The following is a 20464-nucleotide window of genomic DNA, read 5'->3' on the forward strand; positions in this document are numbered from 1 at the left end:
AAATGCAATGTTGGCAACATTTCAATGATAGTTAGGTTACATATTTTATTTACTGATTTCATTTTCAATATGCAATTACAATTTGTAAGATCCAATCCAATATGTTGGATTTCCCTGATATGGGAAAGATGGATGCCATGTAAACCCCCCTTTTTGAATTGGATTCATTACTTTCCTATCAGTTTTTTAAAAAATTCTGATAATCCTCACATATAACCCAACATAGAATAAAATATAATTTAAGTTGATCTACCAATGGAATAAATACACTCATCTACTACCTTATTTCAAGTACAACGCAAGTATCCTACTTTATGGACCTAATTACTCCTTCCTTTATCTGATAATTTTACTTACCAGTTCGATGAGAACTAAATTCCCCTATTTTAAAAAGTCTGTACTTATTTATAGATTGATTTTTGTGCTAGGAATAGTTTTTTTCTACTAGAAATATTGTAATTTTCTTAATTCATCAGATGTTTTGTGAGTTTAAGTACACAGTTCCTGCTAAAGGTACCATCGGCACTGATTTATAAATAACTTTGAAGTTTACTTTCTCTTGCTTGTAGCTCTGCCAAACAAAACCTTTTTGAAATAATTTAAAAAAAGTGTAAGAGTATTATTACTCTATTCAATTGTTAATTAATTAATTAAATTCAATTTTAAATACTTTGACTCCACTCAAGATTTGCTTGCCTTGGCTTTGAACTTGACAGGTGAAAGAACCCGGTCTTGCTTATGACAGAAAAAAAGACTTGGAACCGCCTTGGAATTTAATTAATGTCATATAATATAAGTCAAAATTAAAGTACAGCTGTGAGACTAATAATCCCTGTTTTTCCCATATTTACAGTCGTAATATTAGAGAAACCTCAAAACACCACAGCAGTGGAGGGTGAAACAGTCACATTTAGCTGCTGCATCTCCAACTCCAATGCCTCTGTCACTTGGATGAGGAACAATGTGCCAATCCAAGCAGGAATCAAGTATGATCTGAGGAAGAATGGTGCAGTACATCAGCTTCGAATCCACAACTTGTTGCCCGAGGACTCAGGAAAATACCTGTGTGACACTGGGGATGCACAATGTGAGGTCACTTTAACTGTGCAAGGTAAACCAAAAATCATTGCCATTTATATTGAAAACTGGGCCTTGATAGGAACCAAGAAATACCCAGTCTGGTTACACAGACAAAAACATGTTGTTTCAAATCTTTATGTAAGTTTCTGTCAGCACCTCCAAGTAATGTCATACTTTACCAACCTGCCAGGTGCCCCAGTGTTCTTCCAAAAAGAGCTCAAGAACCAGGAAACCATCGAGGGTGATGATATCACCCTGCACTGTGAGGTGTCTAAGCCAGGTGTTCGAGTTGAGTGGCGGAAAGGAGGCATTGTCCTCCGGCCTAGTAAGAAGTATGAGATAAAGCAGGAGGGGTGCATTCAAGAGCTCTGTATTCATAACCTGGAATCCGAAGACAGTGGTTACTACACTTGTGATGCAGGAGAACAGCTCACTACAGCTTCTTTGGCAGTAAAAGGTAGTGTCCATTGTTGTTCTTTCTATGTCTGTCTTGATTGTGTAATGTCTGTCTGGTATAATGTCATCTTGTTTGGTTTTTCAAACCAATACAGTGCTGATAATGAGTATGTTTAAAGCTTAGTGTGTGCATGTGTGTATTTTTCACTCAACAGTGAAAGAAGTCTTCATTGTTACTGGTCTTAAAACCACTGATGTCTTTGTTGGGGAATTGGCAACATTCTCCTGCCAGCTGTCTGGAAGGGCGCCTGGTAAGGTGCAGTGGTGGCTGGATGGCACCTTGTTGGAGAACAGCCCCTGTATTAAAATAGGGGTGGAACAAGGCTTTATCCATACACTCACCTTTATGAACCTGGCTACGGACGACTCGGGCACTGTCACATTCAAAGTGGGCAACTTAACCTCATCTGCCAAGCTCTTAGTCAAAGGTATTCTGTTTAAGGATCTTAGTCTTGCAGAAATTAAACTAAGACATTTAATACCCTCCATTAAATGCAGAGCTCCAAAAGTGCCAAATTTCAAGAAAAATAAATAATGAACTATTATTTAAATGTGTCATTCAATAACTAGAACAGAAAGCAAATCCAAACATCTCTTAAATATACAAATTATTCTGTTTGTTAATAAAGTTGTTGTTTTAGGATGTATTTGATGATATGCTGCCTTGCACAATTTTTGTTTTTGGGTTCAAAACTACTTACATTGAGCTAACATTTTCAAACAAATGTGTGAATCTAAACTACGTACATGCTGGGGTCTGTTTCATTTTTAATTTTGTAAATTTGTGATCCCTAAGGACTAAGAACCTTTAGCGGTTCTTAGGTCTTTTAGAACTTGTTGGCAGAGAAAAAATATAGCCTTTTATTTCCCTGTCTAAGCCTGGTCTCTTCCATGAATTCTGTAATATTTTTTCCAAGAAATGCATGTGACTGAGACTATTAGGGACTGCTGGTTTAAATTATTGCATGGGGCACAAAAGTAACAAAGTCATCAAAACTTGTTTTAAAATATGTTAAATAGTTTATATTTATACAGAGCTTTTTCTAGTCTGAGGACACCAAAGCTCTTCAAACTATAATCAGTCACTGATACACAAATTCCCTTTCTAACAGTAGTTAGTCATCTATATAGCCAACACTGCTGCCCTCAGACAAATCAACAGACGTGTGATCGCCATACAATTGAATTCTACATTTAATCATTTTATTGTATCTGAAAAATCATTGACACATTTAAATAATTGTAGATGCATTTACTTCTCTTTAGATTATTTTGTATTTTTTATTTAAGACATAAGTGTTGTGTGTATTGCATTGTTGACATTTTATGAGTAATTTCTCATGAAATTATTTAATTACTTGTCAAACAATGTTAAACACTTTGAACTTTATGGCCCTGATCTGCTAAGATCCCAAATATGAGGCACTTTGTCCAAACAAAAACTTGCACTTGCACTTAGTGGGCATGTTGTAAGCGATCTATTAAGATTTCATATGCAACAAATTATAAATGCAAAAATTGTGTGGACAACCCTATTTAAAAGATTTTGCATGTACTGATTGTCACCATGGAACCTTAAGAGAGCAAAGGGACATATGCGTTCATCTTTCCACCATGACCTGCAGACAATTTGTGTGTGAGTTCGATTTTGAATTTCAATGTCCTAAATATAGACATATGAACTGCACCCTCAATCTAATTCAGCCTTGATAGATGTCATTGTGGATGGTATTTATATACAGTATGCATATTCTTCCAGTTTTTGCAGGGTCTGCTTACTATTTTTTCTACATATTATTGAAGATACATAATCTAAATGGACAATGCCTGCTATTTTGCTTTTATCACAGACACAATTCTGGCTGCATTTTGTTAGTAGATTAGCTCTGTGCCTGCTATCAAATTTGCATCTGTTTTTATACATGCAAACCTTAATGGTATAATGGAGGATTTTCATGACTTTATGAAAAGACCCTCCCTCTCCACTTAAAAAACAAAACAAAAAACAAAAAAAAAACACATGCACAACCCTATACTCACTCCCAAGAGGGAACGCTTATTAAACACATGCAAGAGCATGCACGAGCCAATCAGGGACTATACAGTATTTGCACATAAAATTAATTTACTGTATTTTAGATGTAGTTTTTAATGTTGATATTAAGATATTTTTAAATGCTTTAAAGGAAAAGTGTGGTCAGCAAGGAATAACCAATGAGTCATTTTTTATACCCTAAAAATAACACGTTCGTGTTGATTTAATGAATTTAGCGTTAATCAGCAGACAAATAAATACAATATTTTTCGTTGTGATCACTGAGTCCGGGACTGGCCATTTTTGGCCAAATATAGTAACACCTAACTCCTGACATCTTCCTGCAGTGACGTCACGGTGTGGTATGCAGAGCGTCATTCTTGCGGCTTTAGAAGCAAAACCAATGGGAACTACTAGACACACCTGCAATCAACAAAAAGTATTCAAGATTTTGAGAGAACTTCACAACTGAAATTCGCGAGAGCTATAGTTAAACTGATATTGCCCATGTGCATGGCAGTTGGATGTTGTAATACATCGGGTAGAAGTGAAAAAAAAAATGTCATTTCTCGTTTCCAATTCATGATCCACCAAGGGTTTGTCATTGGATTGCCAACTTGAAGAGGGAGGACTTGCCATCAAACTTCTGGGCAAAGTTTTAAATCCGTTAATCTTCGCTCCACATAGTGCACTGTACATCACCATCATGGATGATAGTGCGTTGTGACAAACACCAGATACAGCACTGGGACCTGCTTAACAGCCGATACCGCACTGTGATGTCACAAACCAGTACGTGGCAGTAGCATTCTTTGAAAAACATGGATGTCTCTGGTAAAGTAAATTCAAATGAAGTTACTCTTAATTAAAAGCACTTACCGTATTTATTGAAAAGTATGAAATAATTTCATACTTAAAGTACTTTCTGAAGTTTGTATTCTGAATGTGACCAGACTTTTCCTTTAATTCAGTATTTTTGTGGCACTTTTGTGACTCCTCATTTTCAGTTGTTGTCATAGGTTTACAAAACAACAACCATTATTCATTTGAGATAGTTAAATTAATATTAGTGGATTACAAAAATAGCAAATATTATGTGAATATTGTTATTCTTTGTGACATATTTTTATAGGGTTCAGTTAAAAAAAACAACTTTAATATCAGATACTTTTAGAATTCTGTACATCACTGTGCATGATCAAGATTGTTTTTAATATTGTCAATGATATTGCTGAGAGTTTTGTGCTGTATGCTTTGTTATCATCAAAACACAACTGGGTGCAGCATCACAACTAATATATAGTCAGAACTGTTCAGAGTAGTTCCATGGGAATTTGAATCCCCAAAGTCCATTAAAAAACTCATTATAAGATAACAGCTGATTCTATCCGTATTCTGTTTTTGTAATAATTGGTGTATTTTGGGCTGCCGAAATGGAAAACTGATAATCACGATTGTGAACAAGATCTTTTAGAAAGAGACTGTTTCTGAATGATGTTGTGCCTCTAATTTGTACATTGGCCCAAAACAGAAAAGATATTTTAAAGATAAAGTAAGATTATCTGAAATAAAATTATGCATTTAAAGAATGAAGAACAAAAATATTTAAGAAGAAACAATACAAAAAAACTGCATATGTTTGTATTTATGTAATTGTCATGTATGTAATTGGCAGTTAGTACTGCCTTCTAAGTTAAAATGTATTCTCTTATTAGTCAGCAGTACATTTACAACACATTTAGGTAAATGGAAAAAAAAGCTTGATGTGTCACCATATATATTAAGGCTTATTTGCATTATCCAGTTTTTGAAAAACCGAAACCTGTTGATAACCTGTTGATGACTTAAGCTGATTCTGGTTTCTTTTCTAAAACCTAAGAACTGTAAGTAAATATTTTAAATTTTTTTATCTTAGATTATCAATAGGCATGGTTAGCACAAAAATTAGATTAGCAAGACTAGGATGGTTAGTTTTACAAAACCATCAGTCTCCATGTGCACATTCTGGAAAAATGCTGATTCCAACTGAGATTTGCTAAACAATTTTCATTTTAATAACAGATAGAAGTTTGATATCCAGAAGGAAAACACAGAACAGTTTTGTTGTACTGCATTGAGCCTTCCTGTTTTCTTTTAGGTCTTGCTCTCTCTCTCTCTCTCTCTCTTGCACACAAGAAGCCTGATTGAATCACAGATGTGTTTCTGTCCCCTTATAAATATTTCCTTACATCTCTTTGCATTGGAAAATATACATTTCGGCCCCTTCCATAACAAATGTAATTTTTGAGTTTCTGGATAGTCACCAGTAAGGACAGATCAAGACTAATATAGGTTGACACCAGTGAACAGCTGACTTCTTTATGCCCCTTTAATTTTGGTAAACCATTTGGAAAGCTTTCTTATCAGCCGACAAATTGTCTTAAACAATCTATAAGTATTTAAATTTGCATTAAAATTGCAATAATCTAATTATCATCGTAGTTAACCTGCCAGTAGTTCCAAGGTCAATGTATCCTTCAAACGAATCTCTTTACCAATGGCTCTGTTGTGAAATAGATGAAAATACTATAGGGTGATAATGTTATTATTATTGTGTGGATAACAGATACAAAAAAGGTAAAACAGTGACTAGATGATGGTAAGAGGTAATATATATATTGTTATAATTTTTTTATTTTTTTAAGGCATGATCGTGATTATTATTAGCAGTGCAGCCTTAACTGTATGCATCCCTAAACAGTGGCTCATTTCTGTTTAGCATTTGGTTCCATCAAAAAAACAAAAACATGATACATATACTGAATTTCATTTTGTTTTGTAAACTGAGTTAAGAACATCACAAAAAAGTGCTGCTCCACCCATCCAGACTGGCTAGATGCTCTCATTCACCTACCCCATCCTATCATTACCCTAACATTCGAACACTAAAGCCCCTAACTGTCCTACATCTGCCTTGAGTTGGCAAATGGGCAGCATTGGCACTGTCTATTTGTCAGCCCTTCTATCCAGTCAGCTGCCAGCATTGTTGGACTTTTTAATCCCCATCATTACTTATGTTTGTTTTAAGTGTATTGTATTAGTTAAGTAGAATTTGAGACAAAAAAAGTATCAAAGAAAAATATACGCATAATAAATGTCTTTGAAGGGGGTTACAAAGCCCATATATTATTTGGCATGTTCAAGTCATATTCCTGGCTAAGTCCTGACAATATGACCCTTCTTCAACCGATTACAAACCTCTTGCCCCAACCCTGGTCACAGATCCCACAGTTGAGGTGGTGAACGACATGGAGGACCTTTGGGTGGTTGAAAACCAACAAGCTGAGTTCATCTGCCAGTTTTCCAGGCCAGTAAAAGCTCAGTGGAGAAAAGATGGGCAGCTTTTGCAGCCTGATGGCCGAAGGGTGGTAGTGGAGCAGGACTGGAGTGTCGCTCGCTTGTTCATTAACCGTGTTTCCCGTGATGACATGGGGACGTATTCCTGTGAGGCAGAGGGTACCTGTGGGGTCGCTTCACTTCATGTGGAAGGTGAGCTTCCCTCTAGATAGAAAGATCACCAGACTTAAAAGAATCACCTCTTCTTGGTGATACCCTTCAACTAATCTCATGTGGATTTTTATGAAATACCGGTATACACCTATCCACAAAACCTTTAAATATCAGACTTGTGTGGTAGGGTGAAAATATCTTCAGTCTTCTTTTGTTGATAAGATGTTATTGTCTTTCTATTTCCCCAGCCAAACCAATTAACATCGTCCAGGGCCTAGAAAATGCAGAAACGTTTGATGGGGGAGAAGCGTTGTTTGAGTGTGCCCTCTCTCGCCCTGAGAGCAAAGACTGCAACTGGCTTCTAGATGGAAAGCCAGTGAAGGAGTCACCTAAAGCAGAGATTGTGTCCTTTGAAAGTGGTCGTCGCCATCTGTTGCTCTTGAAAGATCTGCATGAGAAAGACAGTTGCACAGTGACATTTAAAGCTGGTACAGCTTCCACCTCTGCACAGCTTACAGTCAAAGGTAGGTCTTCCAAACTGAAAGACAAAGCAAACTAGCTTGCTTAGACTGTAACTCTCTATATAGGGTTCCTTTACAGGCTGGAAAAGGTTGAGAGATTCTTAAGATTTATTTTATTATTTTATAAAATTGGATAAGTATGGGAGAATATTCATTATTCCATACTTCATTCCTTAATTTTTTGTCAAAATGTTGTGCCATTCCTGTCATTGTTTCTTCTTGTGTCCTTCCTGTCTTCCTTCCTCTTTGACCTTATTTCTCACCCTCATTATGTCCCCTTTTTTTTGCTTTATTTTACTCCTGCACCCTTCCTTTTGTCCTTACCTTCCATCTTTCCGCACTCCTTCCTTTCTTTCTTTCTTTCTTTCTTTCTTTCTTTCTTTCTTTCTTGAACCACTAATTTTTCGCTTTGCCCATCAGTGTCTTTCCTTCCTTTAAAACCATCCCTTCTTTCCTTCTTTTGTTTTTCTTACAAATTGCTGCATAGAATATTATTCCCAATAGTATACTGTTATAGGTACTGTTATATTTCACATTGTTAAAAACAATAATAAAGAACTAAGAACTATGAAAAGTCTTAAATATAAACTTCAATATGTGAATGAACCTGTCTTTATAACACATTTTAATCAGAAAGATTTTCAGTATCACATTGTGATTTCTCTCCCCCCTGTTTTAAGGCTGGAAGCTGGACATTGTGCAGGGTTTGGAGGACAAAGTGGTAGCTGTCGGAGAGAAAGTTGAGTTCTGTGTAAAGGTTACTGAGCCTGTTCCTGCAACAGACGTGGCCTGGTATGCTAACGGAGTTGAACTCAAACCCAGCGATCTCTGGACTATGAGGGTGGACGGCAGTACTTATCACCTTCTCCTGAGACAGGCTCCGCTCATGCCCCAGCAGGAAATTACATTCGCAGCCAGGGATGCTCTCTCTTTGGCCAAACTCACCATCATCAGTAAGACTTTCATGAGCAAGATGCATTGATTTCTGTAGCTATTGTTTTATTTTTGTGTGTAAAACTTTTGCTTTTCCTTTTATTTACAACAACAGCTGTGCCTGATCCTCCAGAGGATCCAGAAGTCCTCTCTAAAACTACAGAGTCTGTGACTCTCTCCTGGTTTACTCCTCTTCACGATGGAGGGAGTCCTATCATAGGTTACAGGGTGGAAATGCGACTGGTGGACAGTGCCCTTTGGCTTCCATGTCATTCTGAGCCTGTTTGCAACACTGAATTTGTAGTGGAAAATCTGGTGCCTGGGAGTGGCTACAGGTTCAGAGTGGCAGCAATTAACAAAGCTGGAACTGGAGAGCCCGTTGAGCTTCCTCTGACAGTGCAGCTTGGTGAGTGGGCAAGCTCTGATTACTTTTTAATAACTGTTTTGCATTGTCATGAAGATGAGTGCTGTAGTCTCAAAATCTACACATTTGTACTTTCATCGAACATGATGACGATAAATGCGGAATAATACTATATCGTAAACTTTTGAATTAAGGGATGCACAACATATCATTATTAACAACAGTATCGACCAATGTTGGTCATTTTTAATGTATCAGTATAAAAACTAAACCTGGGCGAATATTAACAACAAATGTTTATTTCCATCTAGCTGTTGTTTTTTGTTTCATGGGCGAGGGTGGGGGGTGGTGGTGGTCATGTGACAGTGAAAGTGATGCAGCACAGGATGTGTAACAGAGAACCTGATGAGCCAGATTGGTAATATGTGGAACTCAGGTTCAGTTTCACACATTATCATTTTAGGACTCCTTCCCTCGAATCTGGGAAAGGAAAGACATTCAGAAGAATTCAGCTGCGAGCTGATTGGTTGACGCGACACCTAGTGCCCTCCTACCAACATTTGGATTTATCCAGTCATGAACATGTCAGAAGACGGCATGAGAAAAAACATTCTTGCTTTTCCTTTGGGAATTCTGACAAAATAGATGTAATATTAGCAGCTACTACTATGTACCCCTGCACTGCCAGGTTTATTTTGGTTTGACTGTGGGCTAAGCAGCTCTTGCTTTCATCACAGCTACCTATAAACCATAAAACTGCAACGTGATTGCCCTATTGTTTTGTGTCTGTCCTGATGGGTTGCAGTAAAAGCGGCAAAATATGGATTTCTGTGGGCTTGAGAACGCAAATGTAACAAGAAAAATCAGCTTGCAGGCAAAGTTACATGATTGTGGGTGTTCTTCTGAAGCAGAGAAGCATTGTCAGCACTGTTGGTAGTTTTTTTCACAGTGTCCAAAAAGTAGAAAAGTATATAGTATTGATTAATATTGGCTATCAGCCATAAAGACAACAATATCAGGTATTGATTTTGGATGCGGTTTTCATATTGGAGCCTTAAATCAAATCGTTTGTGTACCAATAAGCTGTATTAATGATATTTCCTTTGTGTTATAACATATAAATCAAAAACTTGTAGAATACACTCTATCTACAGTTAAGTTTTGATAGGGAGGTTGTGGGGTAATATTGAAGACTTGATAATTATGTCATTTTTTAAAACATAGCTTTGAAATGAAGGGGTATTATCTGCATGCAGATACTGTTCAGGTGTACAGTAATACTATAAAAAAGATGATGATTGTGTTTTGTAGACTGATTATACATAGAAGGTAATATACATATATAGATATTATACATTTTAGGTATGTGATATATTTCAGGTGATTTGAAAGCTATGCTACTGAAAATTTTAAATTTAGGAAATTAGAATATGACATGCATTCTTGTACATTAGTAGAAATTCAGTGCAGGGAGTCGTTTGGGAGAAATAAAGAGCAGACATAGCAGAGATAATTGTAGCTTTGGAAGACCTGTGTAGCAAAGCTAATTCAGGCAAATAGGAGAGAGTTGAAGAAATAATGAAAGGTGACAAATAAACACAGTGTTAAACACAGAGGGAACCAGCTAAGTATGAGACATGAGAGTTTTTTTCCAAACTACACACTGAACAAAACACTTGAACATACAGAAATACCTTGATGACAATAATAGACAAGCAAAGTTATCCTTTTACAAAGCTGCTACTGTACCAGAGACAACTTTAGCTACGCTTCACATGGATTATTAGACAATGGTCCAATGTTCTCTATCCTGATAAAAATATAAAGTTAACATTTCATTTGAAAACCATGATTCTATAGTCTGTAGGAAAAGCAGAGAGGGGCAAATTGTTTCACATAGTTTGAAGTTTCTACAACTAGTGATCATTTAGGGAACCGTGTTATAGACTGAGGTTGGTCAAATCTTTTATCAAATCCATTGTACCATTCACACGTCTGTTGGGATTTTCTAAAATATTAGGATCTTCTTTAAACGCTGGGTTTAATGTTTTCATTCGCTGTAAGCCGCTACTATTTAAATTAACAAAGAAAAGACATGAAATATTTCACTATATGTAAATTTATTCAGTATTTATATTTTACATATTCTGGCTCATCTTGGCAAGTTAGTTTTAGGTAATGTTGAAGTACTGGTGTTATTGAACCCCATGGATAACAATTTCAACTGTATTGTGGTCATATATGCAGATGCAAAACAGGCAGCAGTAATGGAACAGCCCAGTCTGCCTCCTGAGGCTGCTGAGGAAGGGGAGCTTCATGACCTGTGGGACGCCTCGGCAAAGAAACGGCGCATGAGCAGAGAGCCCACATTAGACTCCATCTCAGAACAACCTGAGGAGAATGGTAGAGGGGGCAAAAAACAACAGAAAGAGTCTGTGTCTGGAGAAAAGGTTGAAATCAGGGCAACTGAGAGGGAACACGATGCTGTGTCCAAGAAACAGACAGAAACTGTCAAATCCATCAGTTCTGAAGAAGAGATTGTTACTGGAGGCTCCTCACTTGTGTCTTACCTCAAAAAGAGCAGCAAGACTGAATCAACAGAAACCAAAGAGGCAGAGAGTCTTACAGCCGAGAAGTTCTTCGCACATTTCCAAATGGTAGAGCAAAAAACGGTGCAGCAGACTGAAACAAAAGCCACAATAATACAGAAAGCAGAAGAAATACAGCTTTCTTCTCATGAGGCCGGCATCATGGAGATCACAAAAGAGGAGGAACCCGGGCTTACCGATGCTGCCATCAAGATACAAGCCGCCTTCAAGGGTTACAAGGCTCGCAAGGACATGCGGCCCATCTTCAAAGAGGTCTTTAAGGACCAAACTAAAGAACCGAATGACACCATACATCTTGAATGCGTGACAGAAGGTAAACCAGATAAGGTAAGCTGGATGAAGGACGGAGAATTACTGCTGGATGGAAAACATCATCATATAGATATCTACAATGATGGCACCTGCTCTCTAGTCATTACTGCCATCACCACAAAAGATACTGGTGTTTACACCTGTGAGGTCACCAACAAGTTTGGAGTAACATCTCACAGTGCTAAGGTGACTGTAGGAACAGTAAGGGAATCATCGGGCCGCCGACCCCTCACCATAGGTTACAGTGCCGACAGTGAGCCTGAGAGTTCCTCTGGTAGCGAGATGGATGAGTCACTGCGACAGGCAAGTAAACGCCTGAGGCGCCTTCTCCGCACTCGCCTCCCACCTGACGTTGAGGAAGAACCCTTTATCAGCGCAGATGAAGGGGACATGCGTCCCCCAGACCCTCACTCTTACCGTGAGGATGAAAATTACATCTACATTCGCTTTGAAACCCGAGCAGATGCTGAGGTAGCCTCTAAGAGATTCCAGGAGATGTTCACTGTCCATGGGGTGCCTGTAGAGACTGCCATCATAACAGCTGGTCTTCACAAAGTAGAGCTGCGAATTAAAAAGATGGGCTACATCCAGGATGGTACACAGACCCCGACACAAGATAGGCAACCTCCTGCTTTACTGACTGGAGCTCCAGGTAAGAATTGAAGTTATAATTCATTAATACATTTTCTTCATAGTATTGCCTACAGTGTCTTCTAAACATTTTCATACACCTAAACTATGTTATATCAATGTATACCACCAGTCACAAGGGGCATTCCTCCAATATGACTGGATTTGAGGTCTATTTCAAACAATAATCAATTTGTTAGCCTCTAAATATGTAAAGCTAGTAAAGCACTTCCACAAAAGACCTACAACTTATTGCAAAAGATAAGTAGTATTGATTCAGAGGGGGCTTTATACATATTCTTCTTATTTTTCACATTTTTACCAAGGGAACAATAAACATTGACAAATTGGCTTCCATATCAGTATTACGTGGGACCTTGTGCTGTAAAAAAAAATCTAAATCATTAATATTCCAGCCCAGAGTGAGAGTTATGCTGTGTATATATTACATTCCACCAAGGAGTCAGTGTTTACTTGCCTATCAATCCATTCCTTCTTGTTTCCCAGCTGCCCCAGTGTTTCTGACTGAGCTGCAAAGTCAGGATGTTCCTGATGGCTATCCCGTCAGCTTTGATTGCGTTGTAATCGGCAAGCCCCCTCCCACTGTTCGATGGTATAAGGATGGCAAGCTACTGGAGGAAAATGATCATTACATGATCAACGAGGACCAAGAGGGTTGCCACCAGCTCATCATCACATCTGTGTTGCCAACTGACATGGGAGTTTATCGTTGCACAGCCGAAAACAGCAGTGGGATTGCTGCCACTAAAGCTGAACTCAGAGTTGACAGTAAGTAGAAATGAATGAACATAAACAAAATACACCTCTTTTAAGTCAGCATTATTAAATAAAGTGTATTATCTCTATAAGTGTCGTGCAGCTCAGATTATGACACTGCTGCAGATGCCACTGAGACCTCCTCTTATGTCAGTGCCAAAGGCTATGTGTCAAGGTAAATACAGCTTTTCTTATATTGAATTGATCGGAATATCTTATATGTTTATATATATTGTATTTGTATTTTGTATGCAGTAGAGAAACTGAAACCTTCGAATCTGTAAGTGAAGACGATCAGCTGCCACAGGTTGTAGATGAACTTCACGATGTTCACGTCAGTCCAGGTTCACCTATTGCTAAATTGCAACTCAAAGTTAAAGGTAAGGCCACCATATATGTTAGCTGATTGTATATCGTCTCCTCGAAAAGATTTCAAAACAGAGAACAGAGAATTGGTTTTACATCTGGCTACATATTTCAGATGCACCAACGAACAAACCCTTTCCATGATCGACTCTTGTTTTTCCACGAGCAAGATCCCTTTCACATTTTCTCTTTTTAGTCCCCTCAGAAGGTTTAAACTTTTTCCTTGCCTCAGGCATGACCAGTAGTCGAGCAGGCAGAAAAATAGTATAGAGCAAAAGCCTTAGCCCCATGACAATGTAAGAGCCTGTGGCCGTAAAGCCATACGTTCTTCAAGGTCACACGACCTGGCCAATGACGGTCCGTCTTCTCCCAGCCTCTCCCTTATTTCAAGAAGGGAGGCCCGCTTGTAGCATCGATAGTGTCAAGCACTGTATATTGGCCTAAGGACTCAATTTAAATAACCAGTGGTGTCAAAAGTACACACATTTGTTACTTGAGTAGGAGTATAGATACTGCAGTTTAAAAAAACTCTGGTAAAAGTAAAAGTGAAAAAGTATGTGCTCCAAAAATTACTTGAAGTATAAAAGTATAAAGTAACCTTTAAAAATCAGCCATATGCCACGATATGAATTAAAATCTCAATTTTTCGACTACTTTGAATATTTCTTTGTAATAGGGCCAAGGATGATGGAGGTCTCCTCTCCATCTCCCGATACGCTCTCGCCTGTCTCCGACCTTTCACACATTTCAACATTTTTTTCTGAATCCGACATTGTAGCATGGCATAGACAGTTCATGTTTACAGTTAAAAGAATACCTGTTTGCTTCTGATGATTTCCTTTAGCTAACCAATGAGTGTTTGCGTTATATGACTCATCCAATTACAGTAGTTTTCACTAGATGTGGATGGAGCCAATGATCTGCATTGGATGACGCACATGACGTGAAATAAATATTTATAAACATTAAACCGAAGACAAGAGTAACGAGCAACGTTTGTTTTAAAAATGTAAGGAATAGAAAGTACAGCTACTTGTGTGAAAATGTAATGAGTGTAATGAGAAAATAAGTAATGGAGTAAAGTATAGATACCTAAAAAGTGTACTTAAGTACAGTAACGAAGTATTTGTACTTCGTTAATTTATACCTCTGAAAATAACTCATATTTAAATTTCTTTGTATTTGCAATTTTGTACTGCTTAGCTTTTGTTTGATCTTTTTGAGCTGTATTTCATTATATCATTTATCGTTTTTGTAAGTATTTTTTCACATATAAAAACACTTAAAACTGAATTTTGTGTGATTTAACTTTTTGAAATATGTATTTAATAGATTATACAAATATGGGTGAAAAGATAGTGGGAATTGATCATCTTTCTGTATGACAGGGTTCCCTACACCTAAAGTATACTGGTTCAAAGACAGCCAGCCTCTCCGACCATCAAAAAGGATTCAGCTGTCAGCAAGGAGAGATGTTCATGCAGTGGAGATCTTTGAAGTGAAGAGAGAAGACATGGGGGAGTATTCTGCTTACATAAGCAATGCAGCTGGCTCTGCGTACTCCTCTGCCCGTTTGATAGTACTGAGTATGTACACAAATACCTAAGTAGATAACAATTCAGATCATGCAAAAACAACACAGGCACCACTGTAGTTCAGCATTCAGGTAAAGCTGATAACAACAATAATAATGTTTGGATTCTGTACCAGGTCCAGGGGAGATTTTACCACCTGATAAAAAAGGTAAATTACTCTTCATCCTGTTAATTGCGACAAACTGTAAACATTTAAAAGTCTTTAAACATCTCTTATAATCATTTTGAAAAGACGCCAAGGAGCCACTGGTGCCACCCCGCTTCCTTGAGAGGTTCAGCAACAGAAAGGTGAAACAAGGTGCAAGCATCACTCTCTCTGTCAAGGTAGAAGGTCAGTTCACATTCCTTTTTAAATGTCTTTAACCCCCAACCCAAACCCCCAGGTGTTCTCTGATGTGTTTGTTGACTGTACTCTTTCAGGATCTCCTACTCCCACAGTCTCCTGGCTGAGGGAGAAATCATCAGAGGATGTTTTGTGGATTAAACCTGATACTAAAGGATACAAAATAGCAAGCTCTGGTCGCCAGCACAGCCTTATATTGATGGATGTACACCAGGAGCATTCCGGGACCTACACGTGTATTGCAACAAATAGAGCAGGGCAGTCGCTCTGTAACTGTCAGCTCCAGGTGGATGATGGTAAGGAAAACTTTATATTTTTTACTTAATCTTAAATTCTTGACAACACTAAAGTGACAAGCAGACTTTCAGTACATCAAGTAAAGGCTGCTTAGTATTTGTAACTATAACTAAGTGCATCCTATCCTCTTTTTACACAGCACCGCAACTAAAGAAAGATACTGCAGCTTCAGAGTAAGAATGAACATATATAGTCATCCGTGTTACACATACATGTATGATGCGTGTGTAACATTTCATTCTTTTTAGGGTCCTTGGGATTACTGTTAGTCCCCCGGAAGATGAGGCTGGCAGAGGCAGTGGTAAAACAAAAATGATGAAATATTCATATTGCTTGGTTGTTTAACATTTAATGCATCACAAACTGCTGTGAAATTGATGGTGTTTTTTCTCCTACTTTTTTCCATATTATAAGAACGTAAAATACCCTACTTAGGGGAAGTTGGCTCGGAGGAATTTCTCATGAAACTCACTTCTCAGATCACTGAAATGGTTTCAGCAAAGATCACCCAAGGTAAGTATCTGATACCAGTTTAGAAAAATCCTTTGGATATTCACTTTGAATTTTAGTTTATCGTTAAGGTTTACTCTTAAATAGCTTAATGGATAAGCAACAAAATAGAAGAGGATGTTTTTAGTTTAAGAAGGTAGGTAAAATGTAGCTCAATACTAATATAACGTTGTGGTGTGCTCTTTAGTAACATGTCCCTCGTCTCATTTTAACACCATCATCATACAGGCATAAGTTATGCAAGTCATATTATGTTTGCATGGCTGATCATCAAGTATTAAAAAAAACTTGATGTTAGCCTGGTTTTCTCCTCTCTGCTCTTACAAGCTAATTGCTTTGTTCCTCATGTCAGGTTTTGTGGTTTTTGCTGCTTTTTTTTCTACCAGCACATAAACTCTGTGGAAACATTCATGTTTAATCACTAAAATTCTTAAACCAAATTATCATAAATTATTCATTTGTATTTATTAGGAACTGAAAACAAACCTGACAGCATTTTTTTTATTGCTTCCACATCTTTTTTCTCACCTTTTTTTTTTTATTTTTTTTTTTTACCTTTTCTCTGCATGCTGTGTTTCATCATCATGCAGGGGAATTTAAAACCTGTCCTAACTTCACACAGAGATCCTTAACCACAAAACTCATTTTCTTTATCAGTTCCCACATTTAAATGTTCACCCAATAATCAATTTGTTATTCAGACAGTTTACAGAATCACGAAGTGCTCCAGTGGATGAAATCTTGGCCCAAATCTGCCAGTATGTATACCAAATGCATCAGCATCACAATTAATCTACAATTCTTTCAGACATATTTATATTCTTAGATGAGCTTAAACAAGTTTGCATCAGAAAGATGATAACAGAAATTCTTGTTTTCATGGATTTTACGCAATTGCCTTTATTTTCTTCTTATAGTAGAAGATTAAATCTTTCTTTTATATGTCAGCTCCCCTCTTTTCCTTTAAATTTATATAAATTAATGTTCTCATCCTTTCAAACAAGATGTAACGCCTCAATCAGCCTACAGCTGGGATACGAGGCATGTTGGGCATGTTGCATGTTGCCACTAACGCAGTAGAAATGCATTGTTTAGCAAACCAATAAATTGCTTAATTCTGATCTTTTTCATAATTTTAATTTGAAAAATATTCTTTAGCTAAAATATTCCTCAGGTTTTTTATATCAAGACAACAAGTGCAGAAGTTATTGGTAGAATAGTGAATTTGGACTCACTACCTTTAGCAAGCTAAATTGTAATAACCTAATTCAACGGAGTATTAATAACTGGCCCAAATGTTAAAGCCAACAAATTAAATAATTTCTCTCTTGATTAAATTTGTTTTTAATACAGAACATTGATCATTTTTAAAACAATAAACACTGAAAGGACACGCCCTGCATGTTGTATCTCTGCTCTAACTGCTTTCCTAACCTTGTTGTCCAAGCTTCGTTACGAGTACCAGGTGCCGACAGTGACGATGAGACCAAAACTCCTTCTCCATCACCCCATCATGGCCGCTCTCGACCTCCTTCCCTCATTGCAGACTCCTCCTCAGAGTCAGATGAAGGAGACGCCAGAGGAGAGGTAGGAACTGTGGAACCAGAACAGTCTTGTTTGCTTGATAACAGAGTTTACATCACATTTACATCTGAGTGGGGAAGCCACCTTCAAATTCAGTTTGTTTGTTTCTATAAAGAGTTTCTTGATGAATATAAATGTCAGCAATTGAAATAAACCAATGCGCACTAATAGCAATGATTAGAGATAAATTAATGACTTAGTAGAAACATTAAGTACGTTTTTTTCCATGACGCTTATCCAAAGCGGGGTTGCAACAGGTGCTGGTGCATATCTCCAGCTTACTATGGACGAGAGATGGGGTACATCCTGGACAGTTCACCCATCGCAAGGCAACACAGAGACAAACAGGAAAACAATCATTCACACACACTCAAACCTAAGGAGAATTTTTTTTGGAAAGCTAATTAACCTAACAGTCATGTTTTGGACTGTGGGAGGAAGCTGGAGTGCCCGGAGAGAACCCACACATGCTCAGGGAAAATATGCAAACCTCATGCAGGAAGACCCCTGGCTGGGAATCAAACTCAGTACCTTCTTGCTGCAAGGCAGCAATGCTACCCACTGTACCACTAAGCAGACCCACAAAGAGGTTTTTGAAAAGTAAAAAGAAAGAGAAAACCTATGTTTAAATCTATAGCAGATCATAATCCTCTTGAGTTGGTACAAAATGCTTTTTTTCTTGCTTTTCAACCAATAAAAGCCACAACAGCACATAACCCCAGTCTTATTTCCTGTTCACTGGCTTCATCTTTATTATATGATTAATTTTACATTTTACTATTTGTTTTTAAAGCTCTTAATGTTCCTGCGCCACCATACCTGTCTGAACTCTTATGTGTTTGTAACCTAACTAGGGACTTAAGGTCAAACTAGCTCTTGTGAGATGTCCCTAGAGCTGCATACTGGTGGGACGGGGCCTTCTCAATCGCTGGGCCTAGGCTCAGGAACAAATTGCCTCGTGACATTCGTACCATTATTATCTTTGCTGTTTTTAAGGCCAGGCTCGAAACCAAGTCAAATTCCTTGTAATAGTGCAAACCTACTTGGCAGTAAACTTGATTCTGATTCTTATTCAGACTTGCTTTGAACATTCAGTAGCAAGATGTCATATTTATTTTGTACTTTAGTTTATTCTTTTTTCAATCTATTTTCAATCATGTCTGTCACCAAAAGTTGATAGGTTGATTAAATGATTGAATGATAAGAAACAGCAAAAAAGCAAGAAAGAAAATTGTATCTATCTGAAGTCCTCAAGCTTCACATCACTGATGAAAAACCTTATGTCATATCATTGTAGATGTTTGACATTTATGTGGCATCAGCGGACTATAACCCCACCATTGCAAGTAAAGACTCAATCTCTCTCAAAGAGGGACAGTATGTGGAGGTTTTGGACTCGGCTCATCCTCTTAAATGGTTGGTTCGGACCAAACCGACCAAAACAACACCATCACGACAAGGCTGGGTGTCCCCTGCCTACTTGGACAAAAAAATCAAAGTATGTTTTTCGTTAAACATATTTATGCATTATTGATTTTATTTTCATTATATTTTCTGCAGCCGTTTGGTTTGTGAATGACTATAATTTTTATTCTAGCTCTCAGCTGATGCTGGAGATCTTCCAGAAACAAGTGTGGAAGAGGTTTCTGAAGGGGAATACAAGAGGAAGTTATTGTAAGTGGAGCGAAATTGAAAGTTAGAAACTTAAATATGCAGCAACATACACTAACAAAATGTCATTTGGTGCATACAGTCAACTGATGCAGGATCTAATCAATGGAGAATCACAGTTTGTGAGGGAGGTCGAATTCTTCACATCTCACCACCTCAAGCAAGCTGACAGTTCGGATGCTCCACCTGATGTCTGCAGCCAGAAAGAGACCATCTTTAGGAACGTTGATGACATCAAGTCCTTCCATTCCAAGTGAGCCAACGTCTTAAACATAATTATCAGCAAGATTTGGTAAATCATAAAAAGGACAGCATCAAATAAGTTTGTCTGTCTGCCAAATTTTGTTTCTAGGACATTCCTTCCTAGGTTACAAGACTGTGACACAGATGATGATGTAGCTATGTGCTTCCTGAAGAACAAGGAAGGGTTTGAACAGTACCTTCAGTATCTTGTAGGACAGTGTCAAGCTGAATCTGCTGTCAGTGACAAGACTGTCCATCGATTTTTCAAGGTATCTATTTCTGATAAGTGGAACCTTTATTCACCTTCCACCCATGAAGCACCTTGTAAAAATATAGAAGAACATTCCTTTTCATAATTTATTAGGTAAAAATACAACAATTAACATACTTTCGTATAATTTTTTGCAGTAGACACAATTACATGAAAAGCATTAAGCAGAGGAGCAGCCTTGAGGACATTGTTAAGTCAGAATATCACAAATTCCTGAACATAACCAATCTGAGAGTTGTGGCAAAATGTAAAAATCACTTCTCACAATTACTCATCAAGTCTGAGTCTGATTGAGCTATTTTGAAAAAATGGTAGAGATTCACTGTGGAAGACTGCATTAAAGGGCAGTTGAATAGATCAGTGTTTCCATTCCCTTTG

At 37.6% G+C, this 20464-nt stretch overlaps 1 protein-coding gene across 15 annotated transcripts in view; it reads left to right on the top strand.

Annotated features, from left to right (window-relative positions):
* The window catches only part of obscn (obscurin, cytoskeletal calmodulin and titin-interacting RhoGEF), a 73461-nt gene that overhangs the window by 44702 nt on the left and 8295 nt on the right, over positions 1–20464 (top strand). For 11 of the 15 annotated variants that reach the window (XM_015398948.1, XM_015398934.1, XM_015398941.1 and 8 more), the window contains 24 exons: positions 854–1111; positions 1271–1537; positions 1692–1964; positions 6833–7099; positions 7309–7584; positions 8262–8534; positions 8630–8920; positions 11126–12451; positions 12937–13218; positions 13300–13381; positions 13462–13586; positions 14961–15158; positions 15283–15315; positions 15400–15498; positions 15588–15806; positions 15947–15980; positions 16056–16108; positions 16222–16320; positions 17019–17075; positions 17765–17904; positions 19199–19399; positions 19499–19575; positions 19655–19825; positions 19925–20084. In XM_015398948.1, coding sequence (XP_015254434.1) covers positions 854–1111; positions 1271–1537; positions 1692–1964; positions 6833–7099; positions 7309–7584; positions 8262–8534; positions 8630–8920; positions 11126–12451; positions 12937–13218; positions 13300–13381; positions 13462–13586; positions 14961–15158; positions 15283–15315; positions 15400–15498; positions 15588–15806; positions 15947–15980; positions 16056–16108; positions 16222–16320; positions 17019–17075; positions 17765–17904; positions 19199–19399; positions 19499–19575; positions 19655–19825; positions 19925–20084 — 5261 coding nt within the window. The remainder of the gene's footprint in view (positions 1–853; positions 1112–1270; positions 1538–1691; positions 1965–6832; positions 7100–7308; positions 7585–8261; positions 8535–8629; positions 8921–11125; positions 12452–12936; positions 13219–13299; positions 13382–13461; positions 13587–14960; positions 15159–15282; positions 15316–15399; positions 15499–15587; positions 15807–15946; positions 15981–16055; positions 16109–16221; positions 16321–17018; positions 17076–17764; positions 17905–19198; positions 19400–19498; positions 19576–19654; positions 19826–19924; positions 20085–20464) is intronic. The other 4 variants (XM_015398937.1, XM_015398939.1, XM_015398944.1 and 1 more) reach the window with 4 other exon arrangements.

Source organism: Cyprinodon variegatus, unplaced genomic scaffold (assembly GCF_000732505.1).
Source record: "Cyprinodon variegatus isolate N-32 unplaced genomic scaffold, C_variegatus-1.0 Scaffold974, whole genome shotgun sequence".
NCBI lineage: Eukaryota > Metazoa > Chordata > Actinopteri > Cyprinodontiformes > Cyprinodontidae > Cyprinodon > Cyprinodon variegatus.